This window comes from Merops nubicus, unplaced genomic scaffold, assembly GCF_000691845.1.
Source record: "Merops nubicus isolate BGI_N331 unplaced genomic scaffold, ASM69184v1 scaffold19488, whole genome shotgun sequence".
Lineage (NCBI taxonomy): Eukaryota > Metazoa > Chordata > Aves > Coraciiformes > Meropidae > Merops > Merops nubicus.
This window is the reverse complement of record NW_008625437.1, coordinates 26274-41825: the sequence shown is the minus strand read 5'-3', so window position 1 is coordinate 41825 and position 15552 is coordinate 26274. Positions and strand designations below refer to the sequence as shown.

The window sequence follows — 15552 nt, the reverse complement described above, 5'->3', positions numbered from 1 at the left end:
GATAAGCTTGGGGGAAGAAGTGGGTGGATTTTTTGAATGATTGCCCATTGTGAAAGTTTTTCGCATCTTCCTCAGATGTATGCTGCACTGATCACTGCCACAGCATCAGGGGCTAGGTGTGTTATAGTCCAGTCTGACAGTTCTTACGAATGCAGGATGACGTTAATGCCTCCTCTTCCTCCTCTGCCAGAAACAGTGCGGTCAGCGTGCACGATCCCTTTTCTGACGTAAGCGATTCAGCATTCCCAAAGCGAAACTCCATGACGCCAAATGCACCATACCAGCAGGGAATAAACATGCCAGATATGATGGGAAGGATGCCATATGAGCCGAACAAAGATCCTTTCGGTGGAATGAGAAAAGGTATTTTCTCTGTGGAAGCTTTGATGTTCTTCCCTACTTCTGTGTAGTCCAGATGTTCTTGTCATCAGAATGAGGTTTTTTACTTCGCCAGTTTTGCCACTGGTAAAATTCTAGCAGCAAAAAGAGAGGTGCAGTGCAGTTGTGTTTCATTCTGGTGTGGTCATATTTTCCCCTTCCAGAGTCACACTGTTTGTTTTAGACTTAACAGAATCCTAAAAATGCTTGTAGGAATACGTTTCAGGAAATGGCGCAAATTCATAGAGATAGATTTTGTGCAGTGCTGTACATTTCTTGAAGGTGGTTAGCTACTCTGCAAATCAGATGTTGGACTTCAGTGTAGAATGGGAAGTGGTGAAGCAACATGCCTGGCTGTAGTAAGGCTGAAAGGGAACTCACTGTGCAGAACGGAGTAAGTGTCCTCCCTGTCTTAGTTTACATATTTTTCAGAACAGGAAAGCTAATTTTTTTCTCACTTGGACAGCCCCTGGCAAAAGGTGATAAACACACTCAAAGTGTGTTTATTTTTAGAAAGCAAAAATTAAAATTACTGTCAGACCTGATTAAGTGCTTTTGGGCACTTAACCTACAGATGGTTTTGTGGATATTGTGAAATATGCTTAAAATTAATCAGTCTTGCATGCCTCATATTAGGAGAGTGGGAGGAGAGAGCACAAGCAGGGCACACAATGGTTGTGAAGAGAAGAGCAGATGGAGGAGGTGAAATTAAGGAAGGGGAAACTGAAAGGGAGCAAAAGGGACGTATGGGAAGAAGAGGCCCAGAAATCCGCAGAAGAAAGATATATGAGGAAGTGGGGAGTTGCGTTAAAGAGATAGCTGATCTGATGTGATCTGTTTTTCTTCTTAAGCCTTCCCCTTAAAATCCTTATTCCTGGACTGTGGGCACTATCGTGTAGGAAAGGAAAACCCTCTCTGCCTTAGATTCACTTCAGGTTGTATATCCATGTGAGATTAAGTGGGTTTATTGCACTCTGTCATGCATTTCAAATTTGTCCTGTCAAAACAGAAATGTCTCTTTACGGTATCCACTATGAGGGACTAAAGGATAGTGTCTCTTCCTCTATTAGCCTGAGGATTTGTATCTGATAATAGTGGTCAACATACGTTTTCTTGGACCTGTAGAATACATTTGTCCTGCTTGAGAAGCTACATTAGGATACAGGATCCTTTACATAACTAAATTATGGTATACATGTGTGTATGAGGGCTGCAGGGAAAAAGAAGAGCCTGACAGGTTTGTATTCCAGACTAGGAGATTTGTTTTCATCTGTTTTGTAAGGTTTATGTTTGCATTCATATTTAGCATTGTTTGAGGTGTAAAGAACAAGAGCAAGTTCATCTTTAGCTATTAAGACCATGGGGAAGAAGCTGCCTGGTGCCTGATGAGCTGTGTTCCATAGGATGAGATTACTTTCCTCGCTTGCAGCTCCTTGATATTATAACCATCATCTTAGCAGTGGTGCTGCTTCATGTCTTTTCATCACACCCTGGAGACCTTGTCAGACACCAACTAATTCTCCTTGGCAGTGTTAGGGATCTGAACATTATTTTAAAATACATCATTTAATAGAAAGACATCTTCAAACACCCAGAATAATATATTTAATTTCCCTTACTGTTGCAGTGCCTGGAAGCAATGAGCCTTTCATGACCCCTGGACAAATGCCTAACAGTGGAATACAAGATATGTATAACCAGAGTCCATCTGGAGCAATGTCCAACATGAGCATGAGCCAGCGACAGCAGTTCTCTTACGGAAGTGGCTATGACAGGAGGTGAGTCAGTCTTCAGGAGAAAGCAAAAGCCCATTAGTGAAAATGAACCTCTCTCTCCCCTTCTCATCTTCCCACTGCACCTTGAAGAGCACATAGCAGCCTACATTTCCTACAGCACGTTACTAAATCAGTGGGAGTCAAACAACTGTTAATGACTGAGTCTGGCTGTTCACAGAAATTAATAAGGAGGAATTGCCACTTAGAAGTCGCTCAGGCTACAGCAGATCATCACGTGGGTGTGTTTGACAGCTGCCTTCAGCTGGCAACTGGGCTGGGCTGGGCAGTGGTGGCATGAAGTAGCACTTAAGTTAGTCTTCTGGCCATGTTTTCACCTAAACAGTTGTTGGTGGGCTTTTTATGAAGATCAGAATGCACAGCCTAAATATGTCTGGTTTGTGGTGTGTTAGTGAATTGCCTTTGGAGAGTCTGGAGTCTGTTGTCTGAGCTGTAGGGGCACCAGTCTTGCAGTGTGTCCATCAGAACCCTCCTAAGTTTGTCCTTCCATGAGGTACACAAAATAAATTTGGTCCTTTTTTGTTTACCCTATGAAAGGCTTTGAGAAAAGAAAAAAAAAAAAAGTAAAATCATTGATGTCTGATGTCTGAGCATTGGAATAGCAAGCAGAATGGTTTCAGAATGTTTGGATTATGTTAAGCATTCTGGCAGGTCTTGCAGCTCTGACTGTATTCCTACTTTCATTAAGCTGTGTACTTTAGTTCCATTTTATATTTCCTGATGGTAGCCAAAGTGGTGCAGTGTGGGTCTTTTAATCAGAGTAGTTTTTAGTCAGTAGTTTGAAGTAGTAGATGTGTAGAGTAACACAAGTATAACGCTGTTGTTCAGCATGTCACATTGCTGGGGAGTCAGTGAGAGTAAGGGTCCTTGTGGAAGGTGATAAGTCAAGAGAATGTTTTCTTTAAGGAGTGTATTTTGTTTTATTTTGTTGGCAATTTTGGAGAATAAGTACTTTTTACAGAATGAGGTTTCCTTTGTCATTTTTTAGGTCGGATCATGGGCTGGGTCCTGAAGGCAGTATGGGACCACCTGGTCAAAGCAACATGGTGCCTTCAAACAGTGACCCAAGCATGTACTCTCCTAATCGTTACCCTGGCCAGCAAAGGTGAACACTAATTTCTCTGTTTGTAATATCTGCAATAACCAGCTCATGGGCACTAGCAGCCTCTGTGAGAACACGTAGACAGAATATGTGGCCTCTTCGTGTGTTACTTCTGTTTTGTCTGTTCTTATTTAGACTTTTACCATTGGTTCAGTTTCTTGCAGGGGCAGAGGCTTGGGTGAGTCGGTTGAGTTTTTGTAGCCATAGAATCAGTGATGTTAGAAAAGGAGTATATATCCTGCTTTGTTTATCTCCCTGCCAACACTGAACTAGAACATATTTTATAGGCCCAAGTACTCCAGAACAGCATTAAATGTCACCAGTTATGAAGCTTCCACAGCTTCACCTGGCTTGTGGTTATCCTGTGGCTAACAAACTGAATGTTTAGAAAGTGTTCCCTTGTGAGTTATTCATATGTACCTTTGCTCAGTTTTATCTTACTGCATGTACCATCTTGGACAGCTGCAGACAATTTCTATCATTTATATTGTTCTTTTAACTGGCATTAGGTAGTTTCTCTCCATCCATGTCAAAATTTTAGGAGATAGTGAACATCTATTGCTTTCACTCTGGTCAGCTCTCAAAAAATGTGAGTTTTCTGTGCTTTTGGAAAAATTAGGTCCCATTAGTTCTTTTAACAGATCAGGTTCCACAGTCCCCTGTTTCACTGACTCTTCCTGATACATTACTTCCATAATTATACTCAAATGGTAGATGTGTTCACACTGGCAGTGTACAGAGAGGAATTACTGACATACTGGTCTGCAATATGGTGTTAACAATTTATACTTAATACTTTCCAAGTACTTCATTTCAGCAACCTAGTTTTCATTCAGATGTGCTATAGATATTTCAGTTGCACTTTAGTGCTCCTCAGAGGTCGTATAAGGCCACAGGTAAGTTTCTAAGTATAATACGACTCTGCTTCTTATGTGTTTGCTTCATCATTTAGCTTTAAATAAAAATGACCTGAACATTATCAAAATTAAGAGTACTGTTTTTTTCTCAGTATGTATTTAAATGTTATGTATTATAATGAAATTTTCACTCACTTTCTGTCACTATCATCAGACTAAAATCACAAATTGAGAATAAGCAGAAATTGAACAAATTGAAACTATTGGCTGTATTCTTAAATAATCCAGAGAGTCTCGCTTCTTAAAACACAAGAATTTTGACTTGCAATCTTTGAGCTGCAAATTAGATACTTTTCCACCCAAGATGGGTTCCCAGGGGCTGCAGGTGCCTTTCTTGGCTCTTTGCTGACCATACCATTCCCATTCCTGACTGCTACCCTCTAAATCTCTGTTGCATCTGCAGTGCTCCTCCTTTCTTCTATCTGCTCTGTCTCCTTCCTTCCACTGCCAGCTCCAGCAGAGCTTTCTACACCAGGCTCGAGAGCATGCCACATTGTTCCTTCACCTTGTTTCCAAATGGCAAATAACTTCAAGGTGCAAGATCATCAGAGTGCTTTGCCTTTACTGGGGACTTGGAAATTGTTGCAACTCTAAGTGTTGACTTAATACTTTGTTTCAGGCATGAACCATATGGGCAGCAGTATCCAGGACAAGGACCTCCCTCAGGACAGCCACCATATGGAGGACATCAGCCTGGAATGTATCCACAGCAGCAGGTAGGAGAGAGGAGAACAGCTATGTTCATAACATTTGTTTAATAAATGTCACCCCAAAATTCTGTATACATTCAAAATTTTGTTTATACAATTTAAGCCTTTTGCCATGGAGGAGCACTGTAGTTCTGATCAAAATCACAGCCCATATGGATAAGCAGTGTATGTGCAGCTATAGGAAAATGTGTTCATTACACTGGAATAGTGTACATTTTAACAGATGTTCTGTGGCTTTGGATGTATATTAGCTGATTGTCCCAGGTTAATAACCAGCAGACTGGGGAAGGATAATTCATAGGCTAGTAAAGTGATGCTGCCTCAGTTCCAGAAACAAATAGGAAATCTGCTTAGATGGCAGGTTGAAAGGCCTCAACTTAATGTCATGGAGCCATGTGAACCCAACAGAAAACTGGAACCAAGTAAAACATGCAGCATACTCAATTATTTAGAATGCTGTGGTGTATCATATGAGATACCCATCTTTAAAATAGATCAGATAGCTTATGTTATGCCTAGTAATAATATGGTCCAAAATATGAGAGAGAATATTATTAGTGTTAAAAACAGTTTAAACATTTGTACATTCCAGTCTGCCTCTGTAATAACTTTGAAAATACAAATTATATTAATTAGTAAGATTTTTTTTTTTAGGTGTATCATTAATACCTTGTGGGCTAAATACCGTCTTATAAGTCATTAGAAAACTCCACTGAGTTCAACAGGATCAGAGTTTCATCCTGCCTCTTATTAATTCATTTCTAGTCTTACAATAATTAAAGTTGAAGTTAGCTTCCAAAATAGAAAGCACTTCCTTATAATATAAAACCTAAATGTAAGTTAGTTTTCAGCCATTTTCAGTTACTCCTTTCCAGTCTCAGATGGAGCTTCACTAGGAAATTCAGGAAGGGAAGCCTAAAAGCGGAGATCTTAGGTTGCACTGTACTGAAAATGTATACAAATTTCTATTTCAGATTTTCTTGCTTATCTCTTTGGTTCACAACATCTCTAAAATACCATAATCAACAAATTGTGGTGTTGTTCTTTATGATTAGCATATGCTAGCAGTCTAGGTGATTTAGTGTGGAAACTGCAAAGATACATAACAGAACAGTTTGTGATATTCCATGCTAACTAACATATGCAGGGAATATATTAACCACACGTTCATTTAAGGAAGGAGACAGTCAGAGTTTGTAGAAATGTATTGGGCCCTGCCCTTAGTGCTGTGTATGTGCTTTGTACAGCGACTCTTGAATGCAAAATGCATTAATGCAAAACAAGCAGTGAAGAATGAAGGACAGGGATCCTGGCCAGCCTCGGCTTCTCCCTCCTGCTCCCAGAGGCCTCCACTTCTTCGTTTAGCTAGAGATTAGGTTGCCACTAGCTTATTTCCAGTCTCCTAAGTCTCACTCTATAGTGGTTACAGGAGGAATGTGAAAAACAGCCCTTTGGAGGCTTTCTACAAACAGAAGGCTAGGGAATGACCTGGGAAGGAGATGCTTGGGGCCAGATGCTCTCTGGGCTAATGAAGCACTTTGAGGCAGGTTTTTCAATCCTGTAAAACACTTGTACCCCAAGAGCTATTGTGCAGCAGGTGACTTGTGTTGGTGTCTTTTGGTCAGCTACAAAGTCTCAGAATTCCACATCCCTAGTGGAGGGAGGCACATTGTGTAAGGTCTTCTGCCAAACCTTTTCACGGGAAGGGGAGTTGAGGTGCATCACTGTCCTCAGCACTGGGTCCCATTAGACACGTTGCCACTACATGTACAAGAGCTCTGAGGTGCTTTTACAAAGGCTTGTGCTTCATTCCCAAGTGTCTGCTTTAAGTGCACTGAGTCACCGTGACAAAACAAACACCAGCTTTTTAGGTGTGGCAACTACCAAGTCAGTTCTTAATGTATGAATTGGCCCCAAGGGTGGAATTTACAACAGAAAGTAGTTTATGTAATGCTGAAAACAGGTGTTTCTCATATAGCCAGGCAGCTCTATAGCAAGATTTAAAAAAAAAAAAAAAAAAAAAAAACACTTTTGTGCAATATGGTAGTTGTGGTTTTATGTGCACCAAAGCTGGAAGACGAGTTTATCAATCCCAGAGCTGTTTTAACTGACCCATATTGAATACACACTGAATTTTATCTGATCTTAACTCTAGTACATTAGTATACATTGTGCAAAGTGACTGAGCTACAGTTTCCAGGGGAGCCATAATTTTGGATTTGCCGTAGATCACATATTCAAAAATAACCCGTGTCATTCACATTTCTTGCTTCAGAGCACTCGGTGTGGTTTGAACTGTGGAACAAACTCCCACAGGAACTAAGGGCCACTGCAGACCTCACCACTTCCCCCTCACACTGCCACATGTCTTTTTTTTGTTCTGCCATCTTAAACATAACTACTTACAAACCTGTGTGATTTAAAAACAATTTGGCTTCCCTGGAGGTGAAACAGCTTACCTCACACAACAGTCCCCACTTGAGGGGGTGAGAAACAAAGAGGGAATAAACCCTAGGTGGTGGCTGTTAGTTACATCACTTAATTGATTACTGATCAGCAGGGTAAGAACCTGTATGAACTAGAACAGAACGTTTGGATGTGACCATTGGCTGCAATCATCTCACAGTGAATTAAAAGTGATTAGAATGATCTGGGAAGAGAGATAGTTGCCCAAACACGACCTTGTTCCTGCGAATTACAGAGAGCAGTAAAGGCAGCAGAATGTTTTCTCTTGCTAATAAATTTACTATATGTAGCCTGTGCCCCTATCATAAGATCTAGTGTTTCAGGCATGCATGCTTGCAGTGTATCTTGTTATTTTAAGAGTTTATTCAGTGTTGTCTCTTGAAAAGATTCACTGAGTGGTTTTGAATTTTTAAAGATTTTTCCTCTTAGGAAAGCACAAAAAACAAGTGAAAATATTTTAGTTGGTGAGGAGAAGTTGCCTTTTCATGCATGTCTGAAATGACTAGTGGAATTTAATCTGACAGATAGGAAAGGGAAGAGAAAGGGAGAAAACGAGAGCAAGCATAAGAAAATCTAGCCCAAGGATAAGTTTCCGGTTAGTATTAAGTTATAAGCGCAGCAAAGCAGAGGCTTAAAAAGGAAGTGCTGGATCAAGCCTAACCATAGCACTGCTTGCCTGATTCCGGAATCAGCACAATCCCTCTAGAGCTAAGTGCTTTCAGCTTTTCAGATAAGCTTTCAGCCAATGTTTTTGTCTTGTCCATGGAGTAAAAGCGACACATCTTCTTTCCAAAATTGTTTTTTTCAGAACTATAAGCGACACATGGACGGCATGTATGGGCCTCCAGCTAAACGCCACGAAGGGGATATGTATAACATGCAGTATGGCAACCAGCAGCAGGAAATGTATAATCAGTACAGCAACGCTTACACGGGGCCCGACAGGAGGCCCATGCAGGGACAGTATCCGTATCCATACAACCGGGAGAGGATGCAGGGCCCAGGACAAATGCAGCAGCATGGAATACCTCCCCAGATGATTGGCGGCCCCATGCAGTCGTCATCCTCCAGCGAAGGTCCTCAGCAGAATATGTGGCCAACACGAAATGATATGCCTTACCCTTACCAGAACAGGCAAGGTCCAGGAGGCCCCGCACAGGCCCCGCCGTATCCAGGGATGAATCGCACTGATGATATGATGGTACCTGACCAGAGGATAAATCATGAGAGTCAGTGGCCTTCTCATGTCAACCAACGTCAGCCTTCTTATATGTCATCCTCAGCCTCCATGCAGCCTATCACTAGACCTCCTCAGTCATCCTACCAGACGCCACCCTCTATGCCAAACCACATCTCTAGAGCTCCAAGTCCAGCATCCTTCCAACGCTCTTTGGAAAGCCGTATGTCTCCAAGCAAGTCTCCTTTCTTACCCTCCATGAAGATGCAAAAGGTTATACCCACGGTTCCAGTGTCACAGGTCACAGGACCTCCACCCCAACCACCACCAATTAGGCGAGAAATAATCTTCCCCCCAGGCTCTGTGGAAGCATCCCAACCAGTCTTAAAACCAAGACGAAAGATTACCTCAAAAGATATTGGTAAGCATCAAAACAAAAGCCAAGTATCGAAATAGGTTGGGAGAAAGGCACTTAGATTTTTATTTTCTTTTACATTTTAAGACTATTTGACAAATAGTTAACTTTGGTAACTGTAATGTGATTGGCTTCAGTAAAAATGTAATAACACGTCAGTGATGACAGGTAGACCTCGTGCTAGGCAATCTGATATGAAATTATAGCAGTTTTTTATAGGGAGACCTGAGGTCTCTAGAAATGCATTAAAAATGAAGCTGCCTCAGATTTCCAAATGATATGTGTTGAAAGGTCCTTCAGAATGTCTGTTGAATCACCAATACAACATTTAGCTGAGCAAAGCTTTCCGTGTTCCTGTCCCACCGAAGCTCACGCTGTTCTACTGTGTAGTTATAGTCTCTACCTCCCTCAAATGGCCCATTTATTGATTCCACATTATTTGTCATGGTTTTCTTCTCCCTCTGTTCTTTCCCAAGTATCTTCTTAACCTGAGTTCCTGCTACATTTCATACATTCAGGTTCACATACTTCAAATTCCCACACTCCTGATAGAGTATTCTGCTGTTATTTACCTGTTATTTGGTTTAGTCAACTTTTCTAAGTTTGTTTGATTATTTCAGCTTCAGCAAAGTCAGGAAGAAGGGTCCTGTTAAGATACTATCACGTGTTAAGGCTGAGCAACAGTTACAGAAAAACTGAACGGGACTAAATGGTGAAAGCAGGGACTTAGCCAGTGTTTTAGTAGCTATTTCATTTAAATTCTGCATCTTCAGAATGTCAGTTTAGTCTTTGAGAACTCATTAAGAGTCTCCAGGAATGCACTAATACTGTTTTACTTCTCCTCCTTTCTTTCTGCAGTAACTCCTGAGGCCTGGAGAGTGATGATGTCTCTTAAATCTGGTCTTTTGGCTGAAAGTACCTGGGCGCTAGACACTATTAATATTCTCCTGTATGATGACAGCACTGTCGCTACTTTCAACCTCTCTCAGGTAGGTGGGAAAACAGTTTACTTCTCAACTTTCCTAGGAAAGAAAACTGAAATAAGATACCTACAGAAATCCTTTAAAGTTAATTGTAATTAACATCAGTTTTAATATTGAGAAATTTTCCTTTTTTGTGATAGGTAACAGTAAGCAACAAAAGGTGGCTTTAGATCAAATAATGAGGGGAAAAAATAAGCCTGGAAGAAGGGTGTTTCTTGTAAAAAGGACCATGTAGGAATCTTAAGAATTTCAGCACTGACAGAAGACTAACATATGAATTCATGCTCATGATAGTACAAGGACAATCCCAGAAAACAGCAATGTCTCAGCAATCTTGCTTAACTTGTGCTTCCATAAAACACTTTGCAAAACTATATTCAATTGATTGGAGGCTGTCTTTTGGTGACTACTTGTCTTATTCAGTAGTTCCATACTAGGCTGTGGGATTTTTCTTAATTGCTTGTTTCCTATTTGGTTTCTTCTTCCAGTAAATTAAGATTGTGCAGAAATAGAGGATTGACAATTCAAAGGCTAAAATCCACTGTCTGTCCATGGGATGAAAGGAACACAGGATTTAACAGTCTGTGCTTTTGCCTCACTAACTCCCAGGATTTTTCAGCCCTGCTGTAACCGTTGGCCTGTTAGGTGGTAGTGATAGATGACATGCTGATAATGCACATCATCTAAAATTTGTACAAATTAAATATTCAGTTCCTCTGCTCCATTCATTCCTTGGTTACTAATAGTGTAACTCATCATTTTTTAAATATAATGACCTTTTTTTTAAAATACAGGCACAAATGGTACATTTCATCCCACCTAACTTTAGAACTACGGATATCTATAGCATGATTCATCTCATCCTGAAGTAGAGATCTAAAATAGGTCAGATGAATCATACCCTAGAAATGGCCTGTGAAAGACCATAGATTATAAAAGGAATCTAGACAATTAGGTTAGGTGTGTAATTGTTGCAGGTGTTTAAGTGAGGTGAATCTCCTCTGAATTCTATTACAAATTACACTAATGCACCCTGTGCAAGTTGCAAAGGATACCAGGCATATTTTAATTTTTTTTTTCTTTGTTGTTTATTACTTCAGCCTTGGACTCTAGTTCCGTGGGCAGTCAGGACTCCATATGATGACTGATAATTCCTGCAGCTCACAAGCATCAGTTTATTCTTAACTCTTTGAGAGTTTGGCAGTCATAAGAGAATATAGGGTGGACAAAAGGTTACTTTTTGCTGAAAACCTATTAGCCCATGATTAAAAAAAAAAATATTAAAAGCCAGACAATCAGGCTGAATACATCATAAGAGCAAAGAATTTTTAATAATAAAGGCACTGAGAGTAAATGAATGCCAAGTCCAACTACTGCCTTTCCGTAAGAAAGTGATTACAAGTTAATTAAGAGGATTAAACCTAAATTAAAACTGTTTCCAAAGGGTGACTTACAGCACTGGGCTCCAATAACAATTTTTAAATATTGCCAGGGAAAAAAAAAACGGAACTATGCTGATAGAGATGGGATATTAATCTGGGATGTTAGTACCTAGGACCCTAATCTGCAGACCCCTACAGGAAAATTTGGTTTAGAAACAGAGAGACAAAGGAGAGGAAAAATTGTGAACTTTAGGCATTTAATAAAAACACAAATCAGGGAAAAAAAAAAAAAAAAGAGTTAGATACTTGAGTACTCTCTACAGCCACTAGCCACTTTCAAGGGGAAAGAAGAGCTAGGCTAGGTGCTTGCTGTAGCTTGAAGGAGACATATGAGTGAAGTTCTGCACTTCTCATAGCTGTTGCAGTTCACGCAAATGGAACCGTGACATTACATACTGTTTGGACAGGCACTGGAAGAATTTCCTTTAATTAACCTCTGCCATGCAGGACCTAGCCACAAGTCCACAGCAGGTGGAGGGAAATACTCACAGACGTATCCAGCAGGGTTCCCAGTAAAATTCTGTGCAGACAAAACTATTTACCTGATTTTTATGTTCTTTCTTCTCCCTTCAGTTGTCTGGATTTCTTGAGCTTTTAGTAGAATATTTTAGAAAATGCCTGATTGACATTTTTGGAATCCTTATGGAATATGAAGTGGGAGATCCTGGCCACAAAGCACTTGATCACAAAGCAGCAAAGAAAGATGATAGCCAGTCCTTGGCAGAGGATACTGGAAAAGAGGAGAATGACGAATGTATTGATTATTTTGATGAAGATGAGGAGGAGGTGGAGGACGAAAAGGTAGAAGGCGAAGAAAAGAGCATTGTTTTTTCCACTCCTGGTGCCATTGCTGATCCAAGTGAGAGGCCAAAACAAGCCAGTAAATTTGACAAGCTGCCAATAAAGATCGTAAAGAAAAATAATCTATTTGTTGTTGACCGATCTGACAAACTTGGACGCGTTCAGGAATTTGATAGTGGACTTCTCCACTGGCAGCTTGGTGGTGGTGACACAACTGAGCATATCCAGACTCACTTTGAAAGCAAGATGGAGATTCCTCCGCGCAGGAAAGCCCCTCCTCCCTTGAACTCTCCAGGCAAAAAGAAGGACCTCGAGGGGAAGGGTGAATCAGAGGAGCCACAAGAAAAAAGTATAACGGCAACCATTGACGACGTCCTCTCAGCCCGGCCGGGAGCATTGCCTGAAGACTCAAACTCTGGTTCCCAAACAGAGAGCGGTAAATTTCCCTTCGGGATCCATCAAGCCAAAAGCCACCGGAATATTAAACTGCTAGAGGACGAGCCAAGGAGCCGGGATGAGACTCCTCTATGCACCATAACTCACTGGCAAGACTCCTTGGCCAAACGCTGCATCTGTGTGTCAAATATCGTCCGTAGCTTGTCTTTTGTGCCTGGCAACGACACCGAAATGTCCAAACATCCAGGCTTGGTGCTGATCCTGGGAAAGCTGATCCTTCTTCACCATGAGCATCCAGAAAGAAAGCGAGCGCCGCAGACTTACGAGAAGGAGGAAGAGGAGGACAAAGGGGTGGCCTGCAGCAAGGATGAGTGGTGGTGGGATTGCCTTGAGGTCTTGAGGGATAATACATTGGTCACATTAGCCAACATTTCTGGGCAGCTAGACTTGTCTGCTTACACAGAAAGCATCTGTTTGCCAATTTTGGATGGCTTGCTGCACTGGATGGTGTGCCCGTCTGCGGAGGCACAGGATCCTTTTCCAACCGTGGGGCCCAACTCGGTTCTTTCGCCTCAGAGACTTGTGCTGGAGACCCTCTGTAAGCTCAGTATCCAGGACAATAACGTGGACCTTATCTTGGCCACCCCGCCATTCAGCCGTCAGGAGAAACTCTACGCTACTTTAGTTAGGTACGTTGGGGACCGCAAAAACCCGGTCTGCCGAGAAATGTCCATGGCGCTCTTATCGAACCTTGCCCAGGGGGACACATTAGCAGCGAGGGCAATAGCTGTGCAGAAGGGAAGCATCGGAAACTTGATAAGCTTCCTGGAGGATGGGGTCACCATGGCCCAGTACCAGCAGAGCCAGCATAACCTCATGCACATGCAGCCTCCGCCTCTGGAGCCTCCTAGCGTAGACATGATGTGCAGGGCAGCCAAGGCCTTGCTGGCCATGGCGAGAGTGGACGAGAACCGCTCGGAGTTCCTTTTGCACGAGGGTCGTTTGCTGGATATCTCAATATCTGCTGTCCTGAACTCTCTGGTTGCATCTGTCATCTGTGATGTACTTTTTCAGATTGGGCAGTTATGACATAAGTGAGAAGCCAAGCATGTGTGAGTGGAGATTAGAGGGTCACATATAACTGGCTGTTTTCTGTTCTTGTTTATCCAATGTAGGAAGAAGGAAAAAAAAAAAAAGAATCTTTGCTCCTCTGCCCCATTCACTATTTACCAATTGGGAATTAAAGAAATTATTAATTTGAACAGTTATGAAATTAATATTTGCTGTCTATGTGTATAAGTACATCTTTTTATTTTATTTTTTTTAACCAAAGTTGCTGTCTAGTACATTCAAAGGTCACACTTTTTTTTTCCATAGATTATCCTTTTCAATGTTCTTTTCCATGTTTGTATTGCATATTTTTTGGGAAGCGAACTAGTGACTTTTTAAAAAAAAAATGTTATGGCGAACCATTGTATGATGGAAAAAAAAATCTCACCACTTTGAAACAAAAAGGTGAAAAATAACCAACATACCAAGTTCCTGTGTGTTTTATTTTTTCAAATAAGGAAAAAATAAATAAAAAAAAAAAAACTTGTATACCATCACCCAAAGCTCTGTGCAATAGAAGATTCTAGTGATGTAGGTGTAGGGGATCAAGGAGGGTGTCAGTCGGTAGTCAAAATACAAAATTATACTGGTTTCTCCTCAGGAGAAATGGTTACGTTAGGCTAGGAGCAAAACAAAACAAAAAAAAAAGTCAAGTTAAAAGATCTTTAAACAAAATCTGATGACAAACATCAATTGCTTCCTCACCGGAACTGTCTTGTCTACATCTGTTTTTTTGACCTTCCACAATGACAGTTCTTCACAATTCCTTTAACCATTTTTTAAAATATTTTTTTATTGCCTAAGGGCCGTGATGTATATAGAAGTTGTACATTAAACATACCCTCATTTTTTTTTTTTTTTTTTTTTAGTACAAAGTTTTTAGTTTCTTTTTCATGATGTGGTATCTACAAAGTGATAGTAGAATTATTTTTTCTTTCATTTGGGCCATATCTCCAAAAAATAATAAAAAAAAAAAAAAAAAAGAAAAGAGAAAACCCAACACAGAAAACCAACAACTGAGGGTAATGTACAAGTTTCTGTATGTATAAAGTCATGCTCTATTTCGGGAGAGCAGCCGATCACAATTTGCTTTATAAATCAAGGTGTGGAAATGGTTACGTATGGATTGATTTAAGAAAAAGGTTACCAGTCTACAGACAAAAAAATATATACAGGAAAAAAAAAAAAAGAAGAAACACAACTTCAAAGATTTTTCAGTGACAAGAATCTGCATTTGTATTTCAAGATAATGTAGTTAAAAAAGAAAAAAAACTTGATGTAAATTCCTCCTTTTCCTCTGGCTTAATGAATTTCATTTATTCAGTATAAAATCTTTATATGTTCCACATGTTAAGAATAAATGTACATTAAATCTTGTTAAGCACTGTGATGGGTGTTCTTGAATAATGTTCTAGTTACAGTGTGGGATATCAGAAAGCAAAATAATTACAAGAAAGAGCAATAACGATTATTCTCTTTCCCCTACTTTATTATTATGACCTTCAAAAATATTACACTATTGTATTGCAGCAACTTGCTCTCCTTTTAGAAAATCCTTCTCGCATCACAAAAGAGTGTTTTTAACTATTATTTACAAAACCACGGAGCCTCCAAGGAGAAGACATGGCTGGCAGATAATAGTTCTGACTATGCAGGTATCCAGTCTCCGTGCTGCATTTGTGGGACTGAGGATGGATGTTAGAAAAAGTGACAAGAGATTTTGTTAAAGCAATAACCAACTTGAAGAAATCAATCTGTATTCACTACCTGTAATTCTCTCTGTTGGTTAAAGGTGCAAATACCCCAGTGATGTGGGTATTTAGAATAAACACCCACCCACTTCTTGATACTGTATGTGTCAT

General features: G+C 40.4%; 1 protein-coding gene across 1 annotated transcript in view; it reads left to right on the top strand.

Annotated features, from left to right (window-relative positions):
* ARID1B (AT rich interactive domain 1B (SWI1-like)) overlaps nt 1-15066 on the top strand; it is a gene marked incomplete at its 5' end in the record, with an annotated part of 99800 nt that extends 84734 nt beyond the window's left edge. Inside the window, 6 exons of the mRNA XM_008945687.1 lie at nt 191-363; nt 2006-2156; nt 4810-4906; nt 8175-8964; nt 9817-9947; nt 11957-15066. Coding sequence (XP_008943935.1) covers nt 191-363; nt 2006-2156; nt 4810-4906; nt 8175-8964; nt 9817-9947; nt 11957-13669 — 3055 coding nt within the window. The remainder of the gene's footprint in view (nt 1-190; nt 364-2005; nt 2157-4809; nt 4907-8174; nt 8965-9816; nt 9948-11956) is intronic.
* Nucleotides 15067-15552: the final 486 nt, after the last annotated feature.